Source organism: Chelonia mydas, chromosome 21 (genome assembly GCF_015237465.2).
Source record: "Chelonia mydas isolate rCheMyd1 chromosome 21, rCheMyd1.pri.v2, whole genome shotgun sequence".
NCBI lineage: Eukaryota > Metazoa > Chordata > Testudines > Cheloniidae > Chelonia > Chelonia mydas.
In genome coordinates, this window is record NC_051261.2 from 11,007,341 (window position 1) to 11,024,529 (window position 17,189).

At 41.5% G+C, this 17,189-nt stretch overlaps 1 protein-coding gene across 11 annotated transcripts in view; it reads left to right on the top strand.

Moving 5' to 3' along the window:
* Nucleotides 1–17,189, top strand: part of ANKS1A (ankyrin repeat and sterile alpha motif domain containing 1A) — a 155,191-nt gene that overhangs the window by 12,778 nt on the left and 125,224 nt on the right. Inside the window, exon 1 of one of the 11 annotated variants that reach the window (XM_043533346.1) lies at nt 1,791–1,855. The exons of the other annotated variants lie outside the window; for them this stretch is intronic. Within the exon in view, the coding sequence (XP_043389281.1) occupies nt 1,806–1,855 (50 nt within the window). The 5' untranslated portion in view covers nt 1,791–1,805. Of the gene's footprint in view, nt 1–1,790; nt 1,856–17,189 lie in introns of those variants that run through there. 11 annotated transcript variants of the gene reach the window in all.

A 17,189-nucleotide genomic window follows, 5' to 3' on the forward strand; every position in this document is an offset into this window, starting at 1 on the left:
CACATGCTGAAATTTGTATAATGAACCTGTTAGGATTGGGTGCACTGGTGCTGAAATAACTGACCACTCTCTGCAAGTGCTTGCATTGGCTTCTGGGTTTGTCCTTGCTCGTTACAAAAGGGGAACATTCCGTCTGAACACATGCAAGATTCCCTGATGGCTTTTTTTCATTTGTATGCCATGACTTATTTTGCCACTGAGTTGTGTGTAGGAATTTCAGGACTGAAGCCACAGCTATGCATGTAAACAAACATTAGATGCTTGAGCAATTAGATACTGACATTTCAGTAGACTTCTGTTTCCCTCTGCTTTCATCTCTGGGCCTGCAATCCTGAAAATGAACATATGATACTGCAGTTTCAAGGACAGCATGAACATCTGGCCAAGAGTGCTCTAAGTTCTACTTGGAAATAGGAGCTTCATAGAATTCATTGTTAGGCCTTAGAAAATGTATCTTTGGCAAGCTGCCTTTGGTAAATGTGGGCTGCAGGAAGGATTTGGTTATGACAGCCCAAGATAGGGTGTGTGAGCCTTGTTCTTGAGGCATGTTCCCTGCTGATTGATCCAACTCCGAAGGGAACGTACCCAGTCTTTTCTGGAGGAAATAAAAGGGCAGTGTGGCTTGTTGTGTAGTCATGAAGAAGAGTTAAGATGGAACATGCTGTTCAGTAATACATGAGGGTTCCCTTAGACCAGTGGTCCCCAAAATTTCTGTGGGAATAGCATATTTCTATTCCCAAAGACTGTGATGGGCGCCAGACATGTTGCTGCTGAACTGCTGCCGAGAAACAGCAACGCATCTCGGCAGCATTTTGGCGGGCGATTCTCCGGTGGCCGTGCTCAGCAGCGGCGTTTTGGCGGCGCAGTGTCCTGCGGGCCACACAACTGCCCCAGCGGGCGCCATTGCGCCCGTGGGCACTGTGTTGGGGATTAGACCTTCTCTTCCCACCCTCTAGGGAAGACATTGAATTCCCAGCTGGGATGGTGACAGAGCAGATCCTTGTGGTAGAAAAGTGGCTTTATACTGGAGACACAGCCAGAAATTTAGATCTTCCTGAACTTCTCAAACTTGATGAGCCACTTTGTACTCTGGGAAGCGTGAGATGTAGAATGGCCTTTGCTTTTACTGTTGATTAGTGAAGTGAACCTCTTGAGGTTCCTCCCTAGGAGACAAGTGGTTTTCAAACCTGCCAAAGAGAGAGGCAACTGTTTATGTCCTTGCCTGATTGTTGCAGGCACAGAAAGGAGAAATAACTTCTGCTGGTGCAAAAGTCCCACTGTGTAACACGTGTTCAAAAATAGGGCCTTTTACTCTGTGTAGAGTAAGGTATGTTGGAATACATTGCTGCTGTTTTCAGATGAGACAGTGCTGAGATTCTGGCTGCTTGTGGTCATTTGGGCCTTTCAGATGTTAACCCTGGTATCTCAGCCAAGTTTCTAACAACTTCCTATGCGGTTTAATTGGATACAGTCTTTCACTTCTTGTGTCTAACCATGTAGAGCTGCTATCTGTTAGCAAACAGCTCTCCTGCTTCATTTCAGTAGTGGATGAATCAAGTTCTATTCAAATGCACTTTGTGGTGACTCTGGATAACTGGTGCACTAAATGTCATTTTCCTCCATGGAGCAATTTCTTCATCCCTATGTTTATAGGTTGGGTAAGCTGAGGTGCAGAGGGTTTAAGTGACTTACCCGAGGTAATACCGCCAAGCAGCGACCGAGCCAGGACTAGAAATCAGGAGTTTTGACGCCCAGTCTCATGTTTTGTCCACTGGACTGCGCTGCTTCCTCTTTAAATCTGAGAAATGGCATTTCCAGAACAAAAAGGTGTCGTTTGCCGTCATGTGGGGTGCAGGTAGGTTGTCTGCTTGATGTTCCTTTCAAGTCTTCTGCAAAACATAGTTGGCTCTTTACAGACAAAGGCATGAATGCCTACAGAGATGTTTTTAAGATCCCATTTCCCCATAATGCACTAGCTTGCAAAGTGCTACCTATGTCTTTTGCACTCTCTAAACAGTGTATATCCATTCATTTATCAGATGCAATCTGAACTGCTCAACGGTGTGACGCAGGCCCTGTGCAGCTAAAGATGAAGTGGTAGGGCCTATGCTTCCATGTAGAGGGCTACATTTTGAACAGACGAATATGTGAAACGAAACATTCTACTTCCTGTGTCAGTTGCTTTCAATGCCTTGAAAGTTATTCTGAAGGACTTTGTTTTGTGCTGTCAAGGGTCATTGTTGGGGTGAGAGGGATAGAAAGAAAAGTTGATGGGATACCAAAGAAGCTGGGTGAATGACATGGTGTGAAACAGAAGCTGCTGCATGTAGATCACACTTGCGTTCATTTGTGTTCACTTGCGTTCAAAATGAATCAACTAAACGGCCCCTGGAAATCTCCATGTATGGATATGGAGGAGGAGGAGGAAAGTCAGCTAAATGAAGGTTTAGCAAGGGATAAAGGAACACCTGAAGGTAAGAGTATGGAAACAAGGAGAAAGAAAGTACATATACTGATTGGAGTAGTAGTCAGGTGTTTCAGTTAGTGAAAAGACTATACCTAATCTATCTGGAAAACTGGGTGAGGTCTGAGGAAAATAACAGAAATGCTTGTACATGAATCCCAGCCAAAGAGAAAAAATTTGTAGGGAAAGGCTTCAGACGTAGATGGATGAATAACTATCTCAGAAAGATTAGGAGTAAGCAGAGAGCTCTTAGGGAATGGAAAAACGGGTTGATAGCAAAAAAAGCAACATCTTGGAAATTAGAAAATTTAGGAATAAAGTGGGAATTGGTAGAAGTCAAGCTGAAAGAATAAATAAGAGGGTTTTTAGTTTATAAATTAAAGTGAGAATAAGGAAGGATGAGGTTGGGCTGCTATGCAGTGTGAGTGTAGAGAAGATTAAGGATAATATAGATATAGCCCAAAACCTAAATGAATACTTAGCCTTGGTTTTCAGTAAGGATGATAATATAGAACATGGGCATGAAGGCAGGACAGCTGATGGAAATTAGCGTATCAAAACAGAAATGACCATATCTGAGGCAGAAGGAAAACTCAAAGTGTAATGTGCTCAAAGTGGATCATTTCCAACTCTGAATACTGAAAGATGTGGCATATGAGATTGCTATTCCAGTAGCAAGGATTTTTTTAATATATTTATCTGTTCGGGAGCAATACTGTATGATTTCAGAATAGGTAAAAGTTGTACCAGTGTTTCAGAAAGGGAGGAAAAAGTGATCTGGCAATTACAGAGCTGTTAGTCTAACCTCAGTAGTATGCAAGACTTTGGAACAAATTGTGAAGGATAAACTAATTAAATGCATGGAGGTAAACAGAAAAGAGGATGTAATGCTAGACTAATCTTACTTCCTTCTGTGAGAAAATAGCTGTTTTTTTAGCAAAGGGAAGTGCAGTGTATGTCTATTATGCACGGACTTCAGTAAAGCATTTCACATGGTACCACATGGAAATGTATTAGTTAAATTAGAGAAGATGCAGATTAGTACAAGAATTCTAAGGTGGATAAGGAACTGACTGAATGGAGAAAAGCAACAGGTTGTGCTGAAAGGCGAACTTTCGAACTGAAGGGAGGTTACTAGTGGAGTCCTCAGTTTTGGGACAAGACTTATTCAATATTTTTTGAATTACTTTTGCACAAAAAGCACAAGTGTGATAATTTGTGGGTGATACAAAATTGGGAGGAATTGTTAACAGAGGAGGAGGATTGGAATATTCTACAGGAAGATTTGGATCACCTTGAAAACTGGAGTAATGGAAATGTCATATAATTCAGTAATATGAAGTGCAAGCTTGTGCACTTACGGTCTAATAATTACTACTGTTGCAAGCTGGGAGCTTACCAGTTAGAAGCAACAGAGGAGCTGAGACCTGGGTGTGTGGGTTGATCACAGGATGACTGACCCGCCAATGTGGTGTAGTTGTGGAAAAAGGCAAACACGATCCTGGGATATAGGTGAGGCGAGGCTTTTTCAGTAGAGAGAGAGAAGTATTAATGTTATTGTATAAGACCCTTGTAAGACCTCATTTGAAAGACTGTGTATAATTCTGATCACCCATGATCCAAAAAGATGAAGTCAGACTGGAAGAGGTGTTGAGAGGCGATACTAGAGTGACTGGAAAAGCAGTGAGGAGTCCTTGTGGCACCTTAGAGGCTAACACATTTATTTAGGCATATGCTTTTGTGGGCTTGGGTTATCGCCCATGAAAGCTTATGCCCAAATAAATGTTAGTCTTTCACGTGCCACAAGGACTGCTCGTTTTTGCTGATACAGATGAACACGGCTACCCCTCTGAAACCTGTCACCATGCAAGGCACTGAATGTAGAGTGACTGGGGAATGGGGGGTGGCCTAGCTTATGAGAGGCAACTGGAAGAGCTTGGCTTCTTTAGCGTAGCAGAAAGAAGGCTGAGAGGGGTTATTACTCTCTCTAAATACATAAGTAGGGTAAACACCACAAAGTCAAGAGGTATTTAAGGTAAAGGACAATGTTGGCACATGAACAAATGGGTATAAACTGGCCATGAATACATTTGGGCTAGAAATTGAGGTTTCTAACCATCAGAGGGGTCAGGTTCTGGAACAGCCTCCCAGTAGGAGTTGAGGGGCACAGGGACAACTTAATTAGTTTTGAGAGAGCTAGACAAATTTGAGTGGGATTTTGTGATGGGTTTGCTTGTGGTGATGCGGGGAAGGGCAGCCATGGAGTTTGCTTTTATGTTCCTAAAGCAAATTCTTCAAGGCTTCAGCTGGCCACCTGGTCAGAAGGGATTCCCCCCCCCCCCCTCCTCCCCCCCCCCCCCCAAAAAAAAAAAAAGTATTGTGGATTTTTTTGTCTCCTTCCTCTGAAGCATCAGAGATGACCTTGACTGGAAATGGGACACTGGATTGGAGTGGGCCAGTGCTCTGAAATGGTATTGAGCATTCTCTCTGACATGCTTGAGTGGCTGGTTCTAACAGATTGCCATATGTCGGGTTGGGAAGGAACTGCCCCATGTTGGATTGTCAGTGATCTCGGGATTTTTTGCCTTGATCTGCAGCGTGGAGTGTGGGTTGTAATGCTTTAGTTGTTGGGTTTAGAGTGAGGGTGCTGGGTGGTGGCCTGTGATACACAGGAAGTCCAACTGGATGATGTGGTGGCCCCTTCAAGCCTTAAACTCGGAATCTCTGAGACAAAGATGAGGCAGGAGTTCCTAGGGGCTGAGCTCTCTCCCATCATCATGCCTGAGGGCAGATTCTCTGGTTCATGGCAAGGACTGTGTTTAACACTTAAATGCTCTGTAGCCACAAGTTTGAATCCTAGGAGGGTTGTTTCAGCCCCTCATCTTACCTGAGGTAGGTGAACCATTTTCATGCGACCTATGTGTGACTGACTTGAATAAAGACCTGTTTAAAAACTAATTTCTCCGGCTTGCTTTGAGGGAACACTTGAGCTCCAGCAGGGCACTCTTTTTGTAAGTCCTCGTGAACTTTCCCGAAAACATCCTTCGCCTTCTGGGTTCTGCTCTCTGTCGGCTGCTCTCCACCCCAGAGCTGGCTGCATCTCAGTGGTGTCATTTAGCTGCTGTCATGTTCAAGGGTTTTCTCAGGATGAAGGGCCCTCTTGAAATGTAGAATATGTAAGTCAGCAGGATGACTTGTTGGTATTGTTACAATGTGCTAGCCACTGTCAGAACCTAGGAGGCACAGTGCCTGCACCAGAGTGCTCGCTCTTTAATCAAGTGTACAGTCTTGAAAAGCAACTACATCCTATTTCACAGAAACTAGTTAGAAAAATAAACCCTTTTTATTTTATTGCAACTGTGACTAGAAAAGTTAATAGAGATTCCTGAAGAAAGGAGAAAAATATGGATTGAAATGTTAAGTCTGCTTGAGACTGAGTGAAGGAAAGTCTTCTGTACCCTGGAAGAAGGGGTGAACTGCTTGATTATAGCTAGGGAGGCCAGTGAGATGTGAGTCACGCTCACAATGAGATGGTATTAATGTATGTGGCCTCTTTTCTGTTTAATGGCAGAGGATTACATTATGTCCTTGAACTATTTATACACTAGCTTCCCTGAGGACTGCTTTCTGAGCCGATACTCTTCCACCTTCTCATGGTGTGGGAAATGGCCTGCTTAAAGTAAGACAACAGTGCTCTCTACTGCAATTCAGTACTGGATATTGGTGGGAAGGGATCAGAAAATATTTAGCTGGAAGACTCACTTTAAGAAAAGGGGGAAGGGGGGGAAGTGTCTTTCAAGGAGATAAGGCTCTCGGCGCTCTCAGATGTACAGTGCATCCACTCATAACAAACCACCAACCCTGTCAATGTTTCCAGCTATTTCCATAAAGGCTCACAAGGAAGAGTGGAAGAATTCTGCCTTCATTAAATATTTGGGAGGTGCTTGGCTACTAAATGCTGGGACCATATTGGTATCTACATGTTTGAAGGGGGATGGAAAAAACAGGGCAAACAGAGGAAGCCGCAGAGCCTGGGTGGCATGTGCTACCTCCCATGGACCTTGCTTATTTCGATCTGAAATACTCTGGGACTAGTCTGGATTGAGCATAGTTGCCAAAGTGGTTGGTTTTCTTTAAAACTCTTTAATTCTGTGTGCAGTCTAACCAGTAAAAGGCTCTTTCCATTCTGAGCTCTGTCTGTGCAGTTTAAGGAAGGACGGAGCTTGAGGTCATATCATATTTTAGGTTTGGAAAACTAGTTTGATAGCAGTAGTGAGACAGCACTTTCCCCACCATACTTTTAAACCCATGGCTTCTTTTCAAGGGACATTGCGTTTAAAGATAAACCATGTGGTTTTTCTAGCTAAGGGAAAGCCTCTGCTATATATTATGGACAGAAGAACACAAGTCCCCTCCAAAAGCTAGTGGTACAAGTGGACGGCATCAATATGGTATAAATAGGTTCTCATTAGACTTGTCTCTGTTCCTTTTGTCTGCTTCTTTTCTCATACTAGAAGCCAGAAGTGTGAGACTTTCACACCCAATATTTAAGTGACCTGAAAACTAGGTGAAATACCTCATCCTAATCTTAAACATGCTTCCAGATTTGTCGTCGAGATAAAATGGCTTCTTTTAAAACATAATCCCCTCAAACAAAGCTCATCCTTGGTAAGGCTTAAAGCCTTGCAATGTAGAGACGCGCATGGTTTTTAAAAGCTCTTTTACCTGCTGTGCTTAACTTTAGAAGTCAACATGGGTTTTTTAGGAAGAGTGGTTGTGGAGTAAAGCACTGAACTGGGACTGGGGAGATCTGCAGTCTGTTCTGTGGCAGAACCAAGACGGCGTGAACTTGAGCAGATGACTTACTCTTTCTGGCTCAAGACCTCTGGAAGATGGGGACAGTGTTTCCTTTGTTCCATCCTTTCTTTCTGGTTTAGTTAGATTAGAAACGCTCCAGGCCAAGGGTCCTGCTCTGCATGTGTGTGCATGTACGTATGGTGTCTAGCACCTGTGAGTTCCTGGTCTTGGTTGAGGCTTCTAGGTGCAAATGCAAATAGTGATTTATGTGAGACCAACGGGTGTTTAAAAAATATTGTGGAGCCTTCCCATAGGCACCACCCTACAAACGCTTTTTCATGTTCCTGTTAACATTTGAAACATACAAAAATGGGGTTTTTCAAGCCCTAATCCAGCCTGCTAGAAAGCTAAAGGTACATATCTAAAAGTTTCTTGGGTTTATCTCCTGCCAGTTAAAAACAGATGAAAATACTACTGAACTGGGAATATATGAAGCATTAGGGCCTGATCCTGCATGAAAAATGGGATTGACACTTGATTGACACTATCCCTTTCACTTATGTTTAAGACCTAGAAAGTTGGGAATTGGCTCAAAAACCTGGTTCTAGTAATCTAACTTTGAGATGCATGTTGGTGCGACACACCTGTTGCTGCCTTAATTGGAAAAGATCCCTTTGCGTGAGAGTTGCTGGAAGGCATTCTGTCCTGCCTTGCCTGCTAACCTAGAAACAAGATTCCTCAGCTTAGAATCCTAAGTATGTGAAGTGCTTTTTTAACCTAGTTCTGCTAATTATGGTGGTAGAGGTCGCAGTGTAAAGAGAACAATCAAGTGGCAGACTTATGAAACAGTAAGAAAGCTCAGCCCCCCTATGCTGTATGTTAAGTACAGGGTTCCAGTCCCTCTTAAGACTCCTCAGGGAAGGCTGGGTAGCAGCACTTGCTTACCCCATTTTTGAGTTAGATGCACTAAGATCTCTCTCTGCTATTGTGAATTGGCTCAGGTACACAACATGGATTCAAAAGGGGTGCAGTACTTTCAGATAACTGCTTTCTCTGGCCTTTGACTAGATAAATTCATGGAGGATAGGCAATGGCTATTAGCCAGGATGGGTAGGGATGGTGTCCCTAGTCTCTGTTTGCTGGAAGCTGGAAATGGGCAACAGGAGATGGATCACTTCCTGATTGCATGTTCTGTTCGTTCCCCCTGGGGCACCTGGCATTGGCCACTGTTGGAAGACAGGATGCTGGGCTGGATAAACTTTTGGTCTGACCCAAGGTGTGGCCGTTCTTATGACTTCCATGTGTGGATTTGCTATGGAAGGATGGAAGTTACTTGGAAATGTCTGTCTCAAGACTAAGGATTAACAAAAATTTAAATGAGCAAGTAGGGAGATTGAAGCCAATATTTTGTTCAGTCTCCCAGCTCCTTGTAACTTTTTGCATGCTCTCTACCGTCATTCTATTGCACAAAACTTCTTCCTCCTGTAAGTGCAATTTCTGACTTGTGCTCTCTTGTTCCACTATTTAAACATGAATGGATTCTCATGTTCAAAGAAGCCACTTTGTGCAGGATGTTCTCTGCTCCGAGGCTTTCAAAGGAAATTGCTTGTTTTATCTGCAATCAGCCACGTTGGTTCATATGAAAATTGAATTTGGTGAAAAGCAGTGTGGGTGTGGGAATTAGGGTTGTTTACATATTAAAAACAAAAAACAGCCCAATTTGTAATTTTAAACTTTAACCTTCAGAAACCTGTTTAAACAGGTGTTGCCTCTAATGTTGCTTTTTAAAATCATGCATGAAAAACTCATTGTATGCTTACCCAAGTCCTCTTTTTTCTCTCTGTGGAGTGGACCTTAAACTCTGGACCTTACCTGTGTGCTCCTTAGGATGGTGTTTGAAGGCAATATTGACTAGATCTTAGCTTTGTCTTTCAGATGAGACTTAACATTGTGCGCTTGAGGTAACTAAATATCCTTAAGTGTTTTTCACAAGTGTACGGGTCAGACTTGTATTTGGGTTACTGCTTTCTGCCTCCCTAAATTCCCCCTGAAATTTTGATTGGATTTGATTATCTTTAATTCCTTTCCCAGACTGTGTAGCATTGCTGTCTGCTGATAAACAGCTGGTGCTTTCTGCCTTAGAAATGACTATTTCAGGGATGGTGGAGGGCAAGTGATTCTTCACAAGCTGTTGAAGTGCTTTGGGATCCAAGTAGCTATATAAAAGTAAGTTGTTACTACTTAGACATAACGACGGAATACAGGATTTAAGTGCAAAACTTGTAGGGTAATGGAGTTTGTCCCCACACAGGGTGCTTAGAATTCATTTGTGCCGTGTATGTTGGACTGATGCATTAAAACTGTGTTGGGCTCAGAAATCTTTTCATTTAGTCTTGCCACCAGAGCTAACTTGTGGCTAGCAGTACTGCATTAACAAGTCCAGAAAAAGACCAAAAGGCTTGTATCTAGCTGTTCATGTGCCCTTTCAAATAAGCAGGCAGGTGTTTTAAGGGCTTTAAGGTATGCAACTTTTCAATATTGTTAGTTTATCTGATGCATGTTCACTCAAGAAAATAGTCATCTTTGTTCCTGAGGAGATGGGAATCTTGCAGAAAAGGTGAAACACCCCAAGATGAAAAGCCTGCCAATGCTGCCTTCTGAAAGCGTGCAAAGCAAGAAGTCTGGCAGGTGGGACTAAAGCAGAGCCTGATTGAGCAACCTCGTCCAGAATCCATCACCTGATCTGAACCTTATAGTCACAGGGTAGGTATACAGTGAAACCTGCACGAAGGACCCCATCTCTTTCTCACTACCTGTTCCAGTATTTACTCCTCATACAAGCTTATAAGTATAGCACTGAAGTGTGCCAGTTAAAAAGATTGTTATACTTTTCCTCCAGTCTTGTAAGACCTCCTCAGTTTTACATGACTCTTCCAAAATAGTGGGTTAGCTGATTCCCTTAATCTATAATATAATGCATGTCATCTGGACTGGCTGACTTTTGTGTAAGTCACATGTTCCAAGTCTACCTGTTCTTTGTAATAGCGGTCTGTAAAGTAGTCATTACTTGTCTACGCTTCTCTTTATCTCAAGAGAGATTGAGTATGTCAGCCACTTTGGTTATGCATTTTATTGCTCACTTTCTTCCATTGATATATTTGTGAATGTCATTATTAGGCCTATTAATGCTAGGCAAAGTGGTTAACACACTTCCTGCTTTTTTAGGACTTTGTCCTGCAAGCCTTAACTAAGTCAATTTTGTTGCTTCCTCCCTTCTTGGTATATAGTCCCAGTAGTAAAATGACTTATTCTCCTCAGTGCTATGCTGGTATTCAAATTTAAATGCACAAGGTCAAGATACTGTATCATATAGTCTGTAAATATCCCCTTCCAAGTTGTAGTTATGTAACTTTATCCACTTTGTTTTTTACTCTCCATCTGCTCTGTGTTTCTGCTACCCATTCTGTAGGTACCCACTTAAGCAACCCATCAAGCTGCTATTTCTAAAGGAGACTGTGTGGTAAATAGTCACTTTGTCAAGTATGACTATGTATCACACAGTTGCCAGTTATCTATTTCTTGTGTCCTTGCTGTTCTGTCTTTCCAGTTTGAGACAGTTATTGCCTATAGTTGATTGTTTATTGTGCCACTATTAACTTCTTAAAATAGACTGTGAAACCGTGCTTGATCACTGTGTGGCTGTATTGTCATTGATTCCAGAGACCAGGAAGATTACATGCTTGTCTGAGAATAGGGTCTACCCACACCTTTTAATATTAGTAGTCTCTCCATGCTTTTAATTCTTGAGCCTTGTGTGTTCCTTTACATTTAGTCTTGGATACTAAAGCAAACCCTTTTGCTGTAGCTTAAACTTTCACCCTAAAAACTCCTTTCTTTCCACCTGATTTCCCACCCCTTCCCCCAAACGGAGACCTTTTTAGAGTCTCCTGCAAAGATAAGGGAGCAAACCACTCTCAGTGAGTGCATAGACAGGACTGAGAGCATTACCCACACAGTTCAGAGTTTTAATAAACTATTGGGTTTCTGAAAGCCTGAACTTACTGATCTTGGCAATACAATGAGGGAAATGTGGTGATTTGGATGATTGGTCCACCCCTTTCGGTGGCTTTGGTCTCTGTAGTCTGAATGTGATTAATGGTACAAAATGATTGGTTAATTTCAGTTGCTCCTGTGAGTAGGGGAGAAACTAAGCCTGCATCTTATTTTCTTTGTGTTTCTCAGTCTTTCTTTACTCATCAGCCTAGTTCCTGTTTCTTTCCTTTTCCAGTTCAGAAATGACCTGGTGCTGACTCTGCTGTGTTACTTAGCATTCCATGCATTAATTTTAGAGGAACCCCAAGCAGTGATTTCAAACAAACGAAACCACATTGTTACTGAAGCGAAGGGGCTTGTAATGTTACAAATGAAGCCATGGGCTAGAGACTCGTTTAGCTAAGCTGCAGGGCATGATAACCAAATGGAGCGTTCAAGGGCAGCTGTCATTGGACAGACTGCTTTAGGGTCGGCGGAAAGGTTTTCTGGCTAGTAAATCATACGAGTAGAGCGCTGCGTGGATACAAAATTTGTGTCCGCATCCGATCCGCAAACGTGGTCCACGGGCATCCACATCTGCCAATGTAAAGTGGTTATCTGCAGATTTGTAGGGCTCTACAGATGAGCAATCTGTGCTGGTGCAAGGGAGATAGAGAAACTGGAGCCACATTTCTTCTTCTGCAGCTACATACCATTTAATCAGAAGCTTAGTCAGGATGCCTTATGTTTCAGAGGTGGTGAAAATGTCATTTTTCCGATAAGCAATGAGGATGCCAGGTTTCTTCCCAAAAATGCCTTATGAGAATCTGATTAGGTCTCTGGTAGGGTTTTTTTTTAAACAAGTCGTCAAGCTACTGTTTTTTCAGTATTGTTGACATTATCTGACAAGTAACATGTCTCTGTTTCATAGACTAGGCAACTAGTTGTGTGTGATGTGCTTCCTGCCGTTCCAAGACATTTAATTGGTGTATCACTTTGATTTGATGGGGGGTGGCGGAGGTGGGGGCGGGTAGGGGCAGATGAAGGGTATAATAAGTTAGGTAGCATGCTTATGTGCTGATCTGTAGGCTTCAGCGTTTTTTGCACAACTTCTGTTTGGCAATGTTGCTACCCTTGAACTTTCACCTTGGTGTGGCTGCTGATTGCCAAGGGGAACAGAACAGATGAGCTGTAGATAGCAACAGAAACAGCAGGGGCCAGCTATGTAGCTGCTAGCCATAATCTAGCTGAGTTTTTGAAGCTATATAGTTCTGTATGGGAGGAGGAAGTAACCATCCATTGCCCCACCAAAAATAAATTGGGAGGAACAGACAGTGCAGTGCAAGTTAGATGGCTGTAGATGAAGTTAGGGCTTGTCTACACTGGCAACGCGCTTTAGCGTGGCTTGTCTAGTTGCAGCACAGCGCTGGGAGAGAAGGCTCTAAAAAACCACCTCCATGAGGGGCGTAGCTACCAGCAGTGTCTACACTGGCACGTTATAGCGCTGAAACTTGCAGCGCTCAGGGGTGTGTGTTTTCACACCCCTGGGTGAGAAAGTTGCAGTGCTGTAGAGTGCCAGTGTAGATCAGCCCTTAGAGTGTGACCAGTGCTGTTTTTGGTTAAGGCAGGGAGGAACGATAGGTATATCTATAAAGCTGAATATCCTAGATAAGGAGAGCCCTTCCTTAGAAGGCTCTGCCATTGTTAAGGTTTAGGTAGTGTTGAGCACGCTTTCGAGGGTGTTGAGTTTGGTACTTGAGCAGCCTTTCACCAAAAGATCCCTGCTTCAGCAGAGCCTGGTAGAACATGCCGTCTTGACATATGGTTTGTTTCCTTTGACTGCATCATAGCGACAACGTTGAGCATCTCTGCTACTCACCTTGCCAGTGAGATACTTGGGCAGAGTATGCTGGTGTATTTGAATACAGATGCAGTTTATTTCTTTAAATCAGGGTGGATTTGATTTAAATCATGATTTAAATCACTAGTCAAGAAGGCTCGATTTAATCATAGATTTCTACATAAAAGTGCATTCTTGTGGGTTATAACCTTAATACATATTCTTCACAACTCAGAGATGCAGTTTCACCTTTAGAAGGTACACGCTATACCTTTTTTAAGTGATTTATTTTGAAAACTTTTCAGATTTAGTTTTATAGCTATATCAGAAAACGAATGATTGGTTATTTCATTTACCAAAGGTAATTGAAGCAGATATTTATGAAGTCATTGGGAGGTGAACTGTCTCTCATTCAACAGGTTATTCATTAATATTTGGAGGATTTTCTTGCCATGCTGTATTAGGAGAACATCACCAAACAGACATTTATATTGTTTTATTTAACTAAAACAACGTTATGTATTCTAGATTTTTTTCTTCAACAGCAAACATATAATATTTTAAGAAAACAAGCATTTGAATTGAGTTAAACATTCAAGTTTTTTAAAATCAGGTTTGTTTTTGTTAAAACTGTTTAAAGTAGTTAAATGAAAATTAAAAAAAAAATTACACTGTCAGCCAAGTTGGCATGAGAAACTTAAAATATTGGCTTCTGTAGCTAACTCAGTAGTCTTCACCTCCATTCTCCTGTTTTTCATAATCTGGAAAAGAAAAACACACTTTCCTGTTTTTGCAGGTTCCAAACGATTTTTCAATTTGGAATGAATTAGTCCAAAGGAAGAAAATATTCCTTCTACACCAGCAGAAGCCACTGCTGCTAAGTGAGATTATCACTTCAACAGTCTCTGAATTCAAGTGCTTAAGTGACTTCCACCAGTTCACTGGTGTAACTTTCTTTAAAACACCATGAGCAAACATATATCTCTTGAATGGTTCACCCTTAGCTCTGAAGTTTATTACAGTTGGCATTACGGAGGGATGATTGCTGGATGTCCATGTCATAGCCATCTCCTCCTCTTGAGCAGTTAAGGTTTGACCCTAGTACCAATACTGAGAATATGTGCAAGAAAATGAGCTGGAGATAGTGCTTGTCCCATTTGTTTTTTTTAGTGTTTGTAATTTAACTGTCATTGCATATTTCTCTTTTTAAGATCTCACTCAGTTCCTTCCAAATTTCAACAGTGTCAACAATAAAACCGCCATTTCCCTGCATTTTGTTCAAGGCTACAGAAACAGGCTTCAGGCTCCTGTGTTCAACCTTTCTCTTAAGTCCAGTGTTGAGATCTTTGGCTGTGACGGTGCCATCTATTTTTTCACATTTAGTTCACCAACTGTCATCAGATTAGGTCAGTTCTTGATATAATTTTCAAAACAGTCCACTACTGAGTTCCATTGCACATCTTGTGGGAGAGTTAAGTTGGTTCCCCCCTCTATTTGCAGAGCAGCTGCTGCTAAATGGTTGTTACGGAAGTATTCTGCAATTTCAACATTAACCTTTATTTTTCTGGAACACTGAAGTCTTTGGCTCGGAGGTGCATCAAATGAGCACTGCAACCGTATGTTATTAACTTGAGACTCTCTTCACTCTTTTCTAAATTTCTTCTCATCTTGGATACATTTGCAACATTGTCTGTGACCAAGATGCAGACTAGACATTGGAATTTTTTTCAGTTTGTTATAGCTTTTACTGCTGCTACTTGTAAGTATTCTGCTGTGTGTGCATTTCCTGGTGTATCAATTGTTTCTGTGAGGAAGACATTCCCTTCTTCTGTTACACAAGCACATACAACAGGATCGTTGTGGACATGGCTCCACCCATCAAGACTCAGGTTAACAATTTCACCCTCTAGACCTTTTGCACGCTGCTCACTTGCTCTTACATACACTTTATCCAGCAATTTGCCTGTGACATCTGCTCCATTGGTTGGACTGTATCCTGGTCTTAATGCCTGAACCATGTTAATGAAGTGTGGGTTCTCCATCATAGGGAAAGAAGAATTTGTGGCATAAACAAACTGGGCAATTTTTTTGTCAATTACCTCTTTTTGTAATCTGCTGGTTCTTATCACAAACTTATCTATGGTTGTTTCTGGGTGATGGAGATTTATTTTTCTTTTTGCTTCAGGTTAATCATTAATATTTGGAGGATTTGCTATGTGACATACATGATGTGACTGAAACACTATCATTGGCAGATAACTCTGAAACAATAGAAAATAATGGTGATATTGAAGGTGGAGAGTCTTCAGAATCCTGTATGTTGAGGATGGGTTCTCCTAAACAAAATAAGTCAATGCAGTTATTTAATTATTACCACCATACTGCTCATTTAGTATTACTCATTGCATTCACTGACACTCAGTACTACTTTAAAGGTGAAATTGTAAAAGGACGATCTGCCTATTTTAGCTATTTATTTTTTATCACAACTGCATCTAAAATATTAGTACCATAGCGTAACTATATATTTGCTCAAACATGAGAATTCAAGAATAGTCCAGAAGGAAGACAGGCAGTCCTTAAGAAAGAAGTATGAAATAAAGAAGTTTAACAACCTGAAGATCGTGCATGTTCAGACATATTCCCCTCATCATCTTCAGTGCAGCTTCCTGCTGAGAAGGAACACTTCTCATGATGTTGTTTCATTAGGGCAACCAGGCCTTGCATTTCTTTGTTGTACTGTTTGCATTTTGCACACATGCCTGTGTTACCCACAGGTAGAGGAACTTCATTAAAATACTCCCAAACTGGGTCTCTTTTGTGGCCTGCTGCCATTATAGTTTTTCCCTTCTTTTGAGAGAATGGTATGGTAGATCTCAAATCAATGAAGGCTGCACTCCGAAAGACCTCAAGACTTCTGGAATATGCTGCTCAAACAGTTGCACTTTTGTTTCTACTGCCTGTCCCTCCCTTCTCACATTTGTCTCCAGACTTCTTCTCCTTGTCCAGATCTATTCCGCCCTCAATAATCGTCTATTCATTGAACTTTTTGAAATTTTGCACTTTTAGAGAGAGGTAAGGGGTTGACTGTGTGTACATAAATTTTCAGAGGGACAATAGGGTTGAGTCTGTTATTTCTCACTTCTATATATTGATTTATTTTAAAAACATTTTTGCTTTTAACAAGAATGTTACCTCCTGGAGACACACAAATCCAGAGTCTGAAAACTGCAAAACTAAGCATCTCTGATGGTATGTTCTAGACTGAGCACTGAGTCCCATTGGGTAGATAGAAAGATTAACCTAAAAAATCTATATGGAAGCCTCTGGAACCCCATAAGATTGGGTCCCTAATCCATAAACTATTGGAACTCATTTACAAAACTTTTCTTAAACATTACATGAATATATTGTCTCATACTATAGAATTAGAATTTATAATCCCTATTCCATGATGACATTATAGCTCAAAGATATCTATCTTAATTAAAACGATCTTTAGATTGTTTTTCCTCAAAGCACTTTATCAAAAAAATCTGATTTAAATAAAAATCGGATTTTTATTTTATTTTTAAATCATTGATTTTTATCCACCCTGCTTTGAATGCATCTTTCTCCCAGCAGAGCTGAAACGGGAAACTTGTTTGATTCAAACGATGAGCCAGGAATATTGACTTAACTGATAGGCCCTTCTTGATAACTGGAATTGGCACTATGAATTTGTCAGCTTTGGAGTATTATATATGAACTTCTCAGTGCATCTCTGTTTATGTAGTGCCCACAGAAGAATTGCACTCCCTTCTGTCCACATGCACTCCACTCCGATGCTAAGTGAAATATGGGAAAGTTCCTTGAAGTACTAATAAAACTTCACACCTCCCTGTCCCTCCTCTGAGGATCTCTAAGCACTTTGCAAATGTTGGTCAAACTTCCTACCACCCCTGTGAGGTAGGAAAGTGTGACCCTCTGTTTCCCTTCTCAAACTAGTTTAGGCACCTAAATGAATGGCTTGTGGTCCCACCCCCTCCCACAGGAGCTGAATAGCCACAGTTGCTA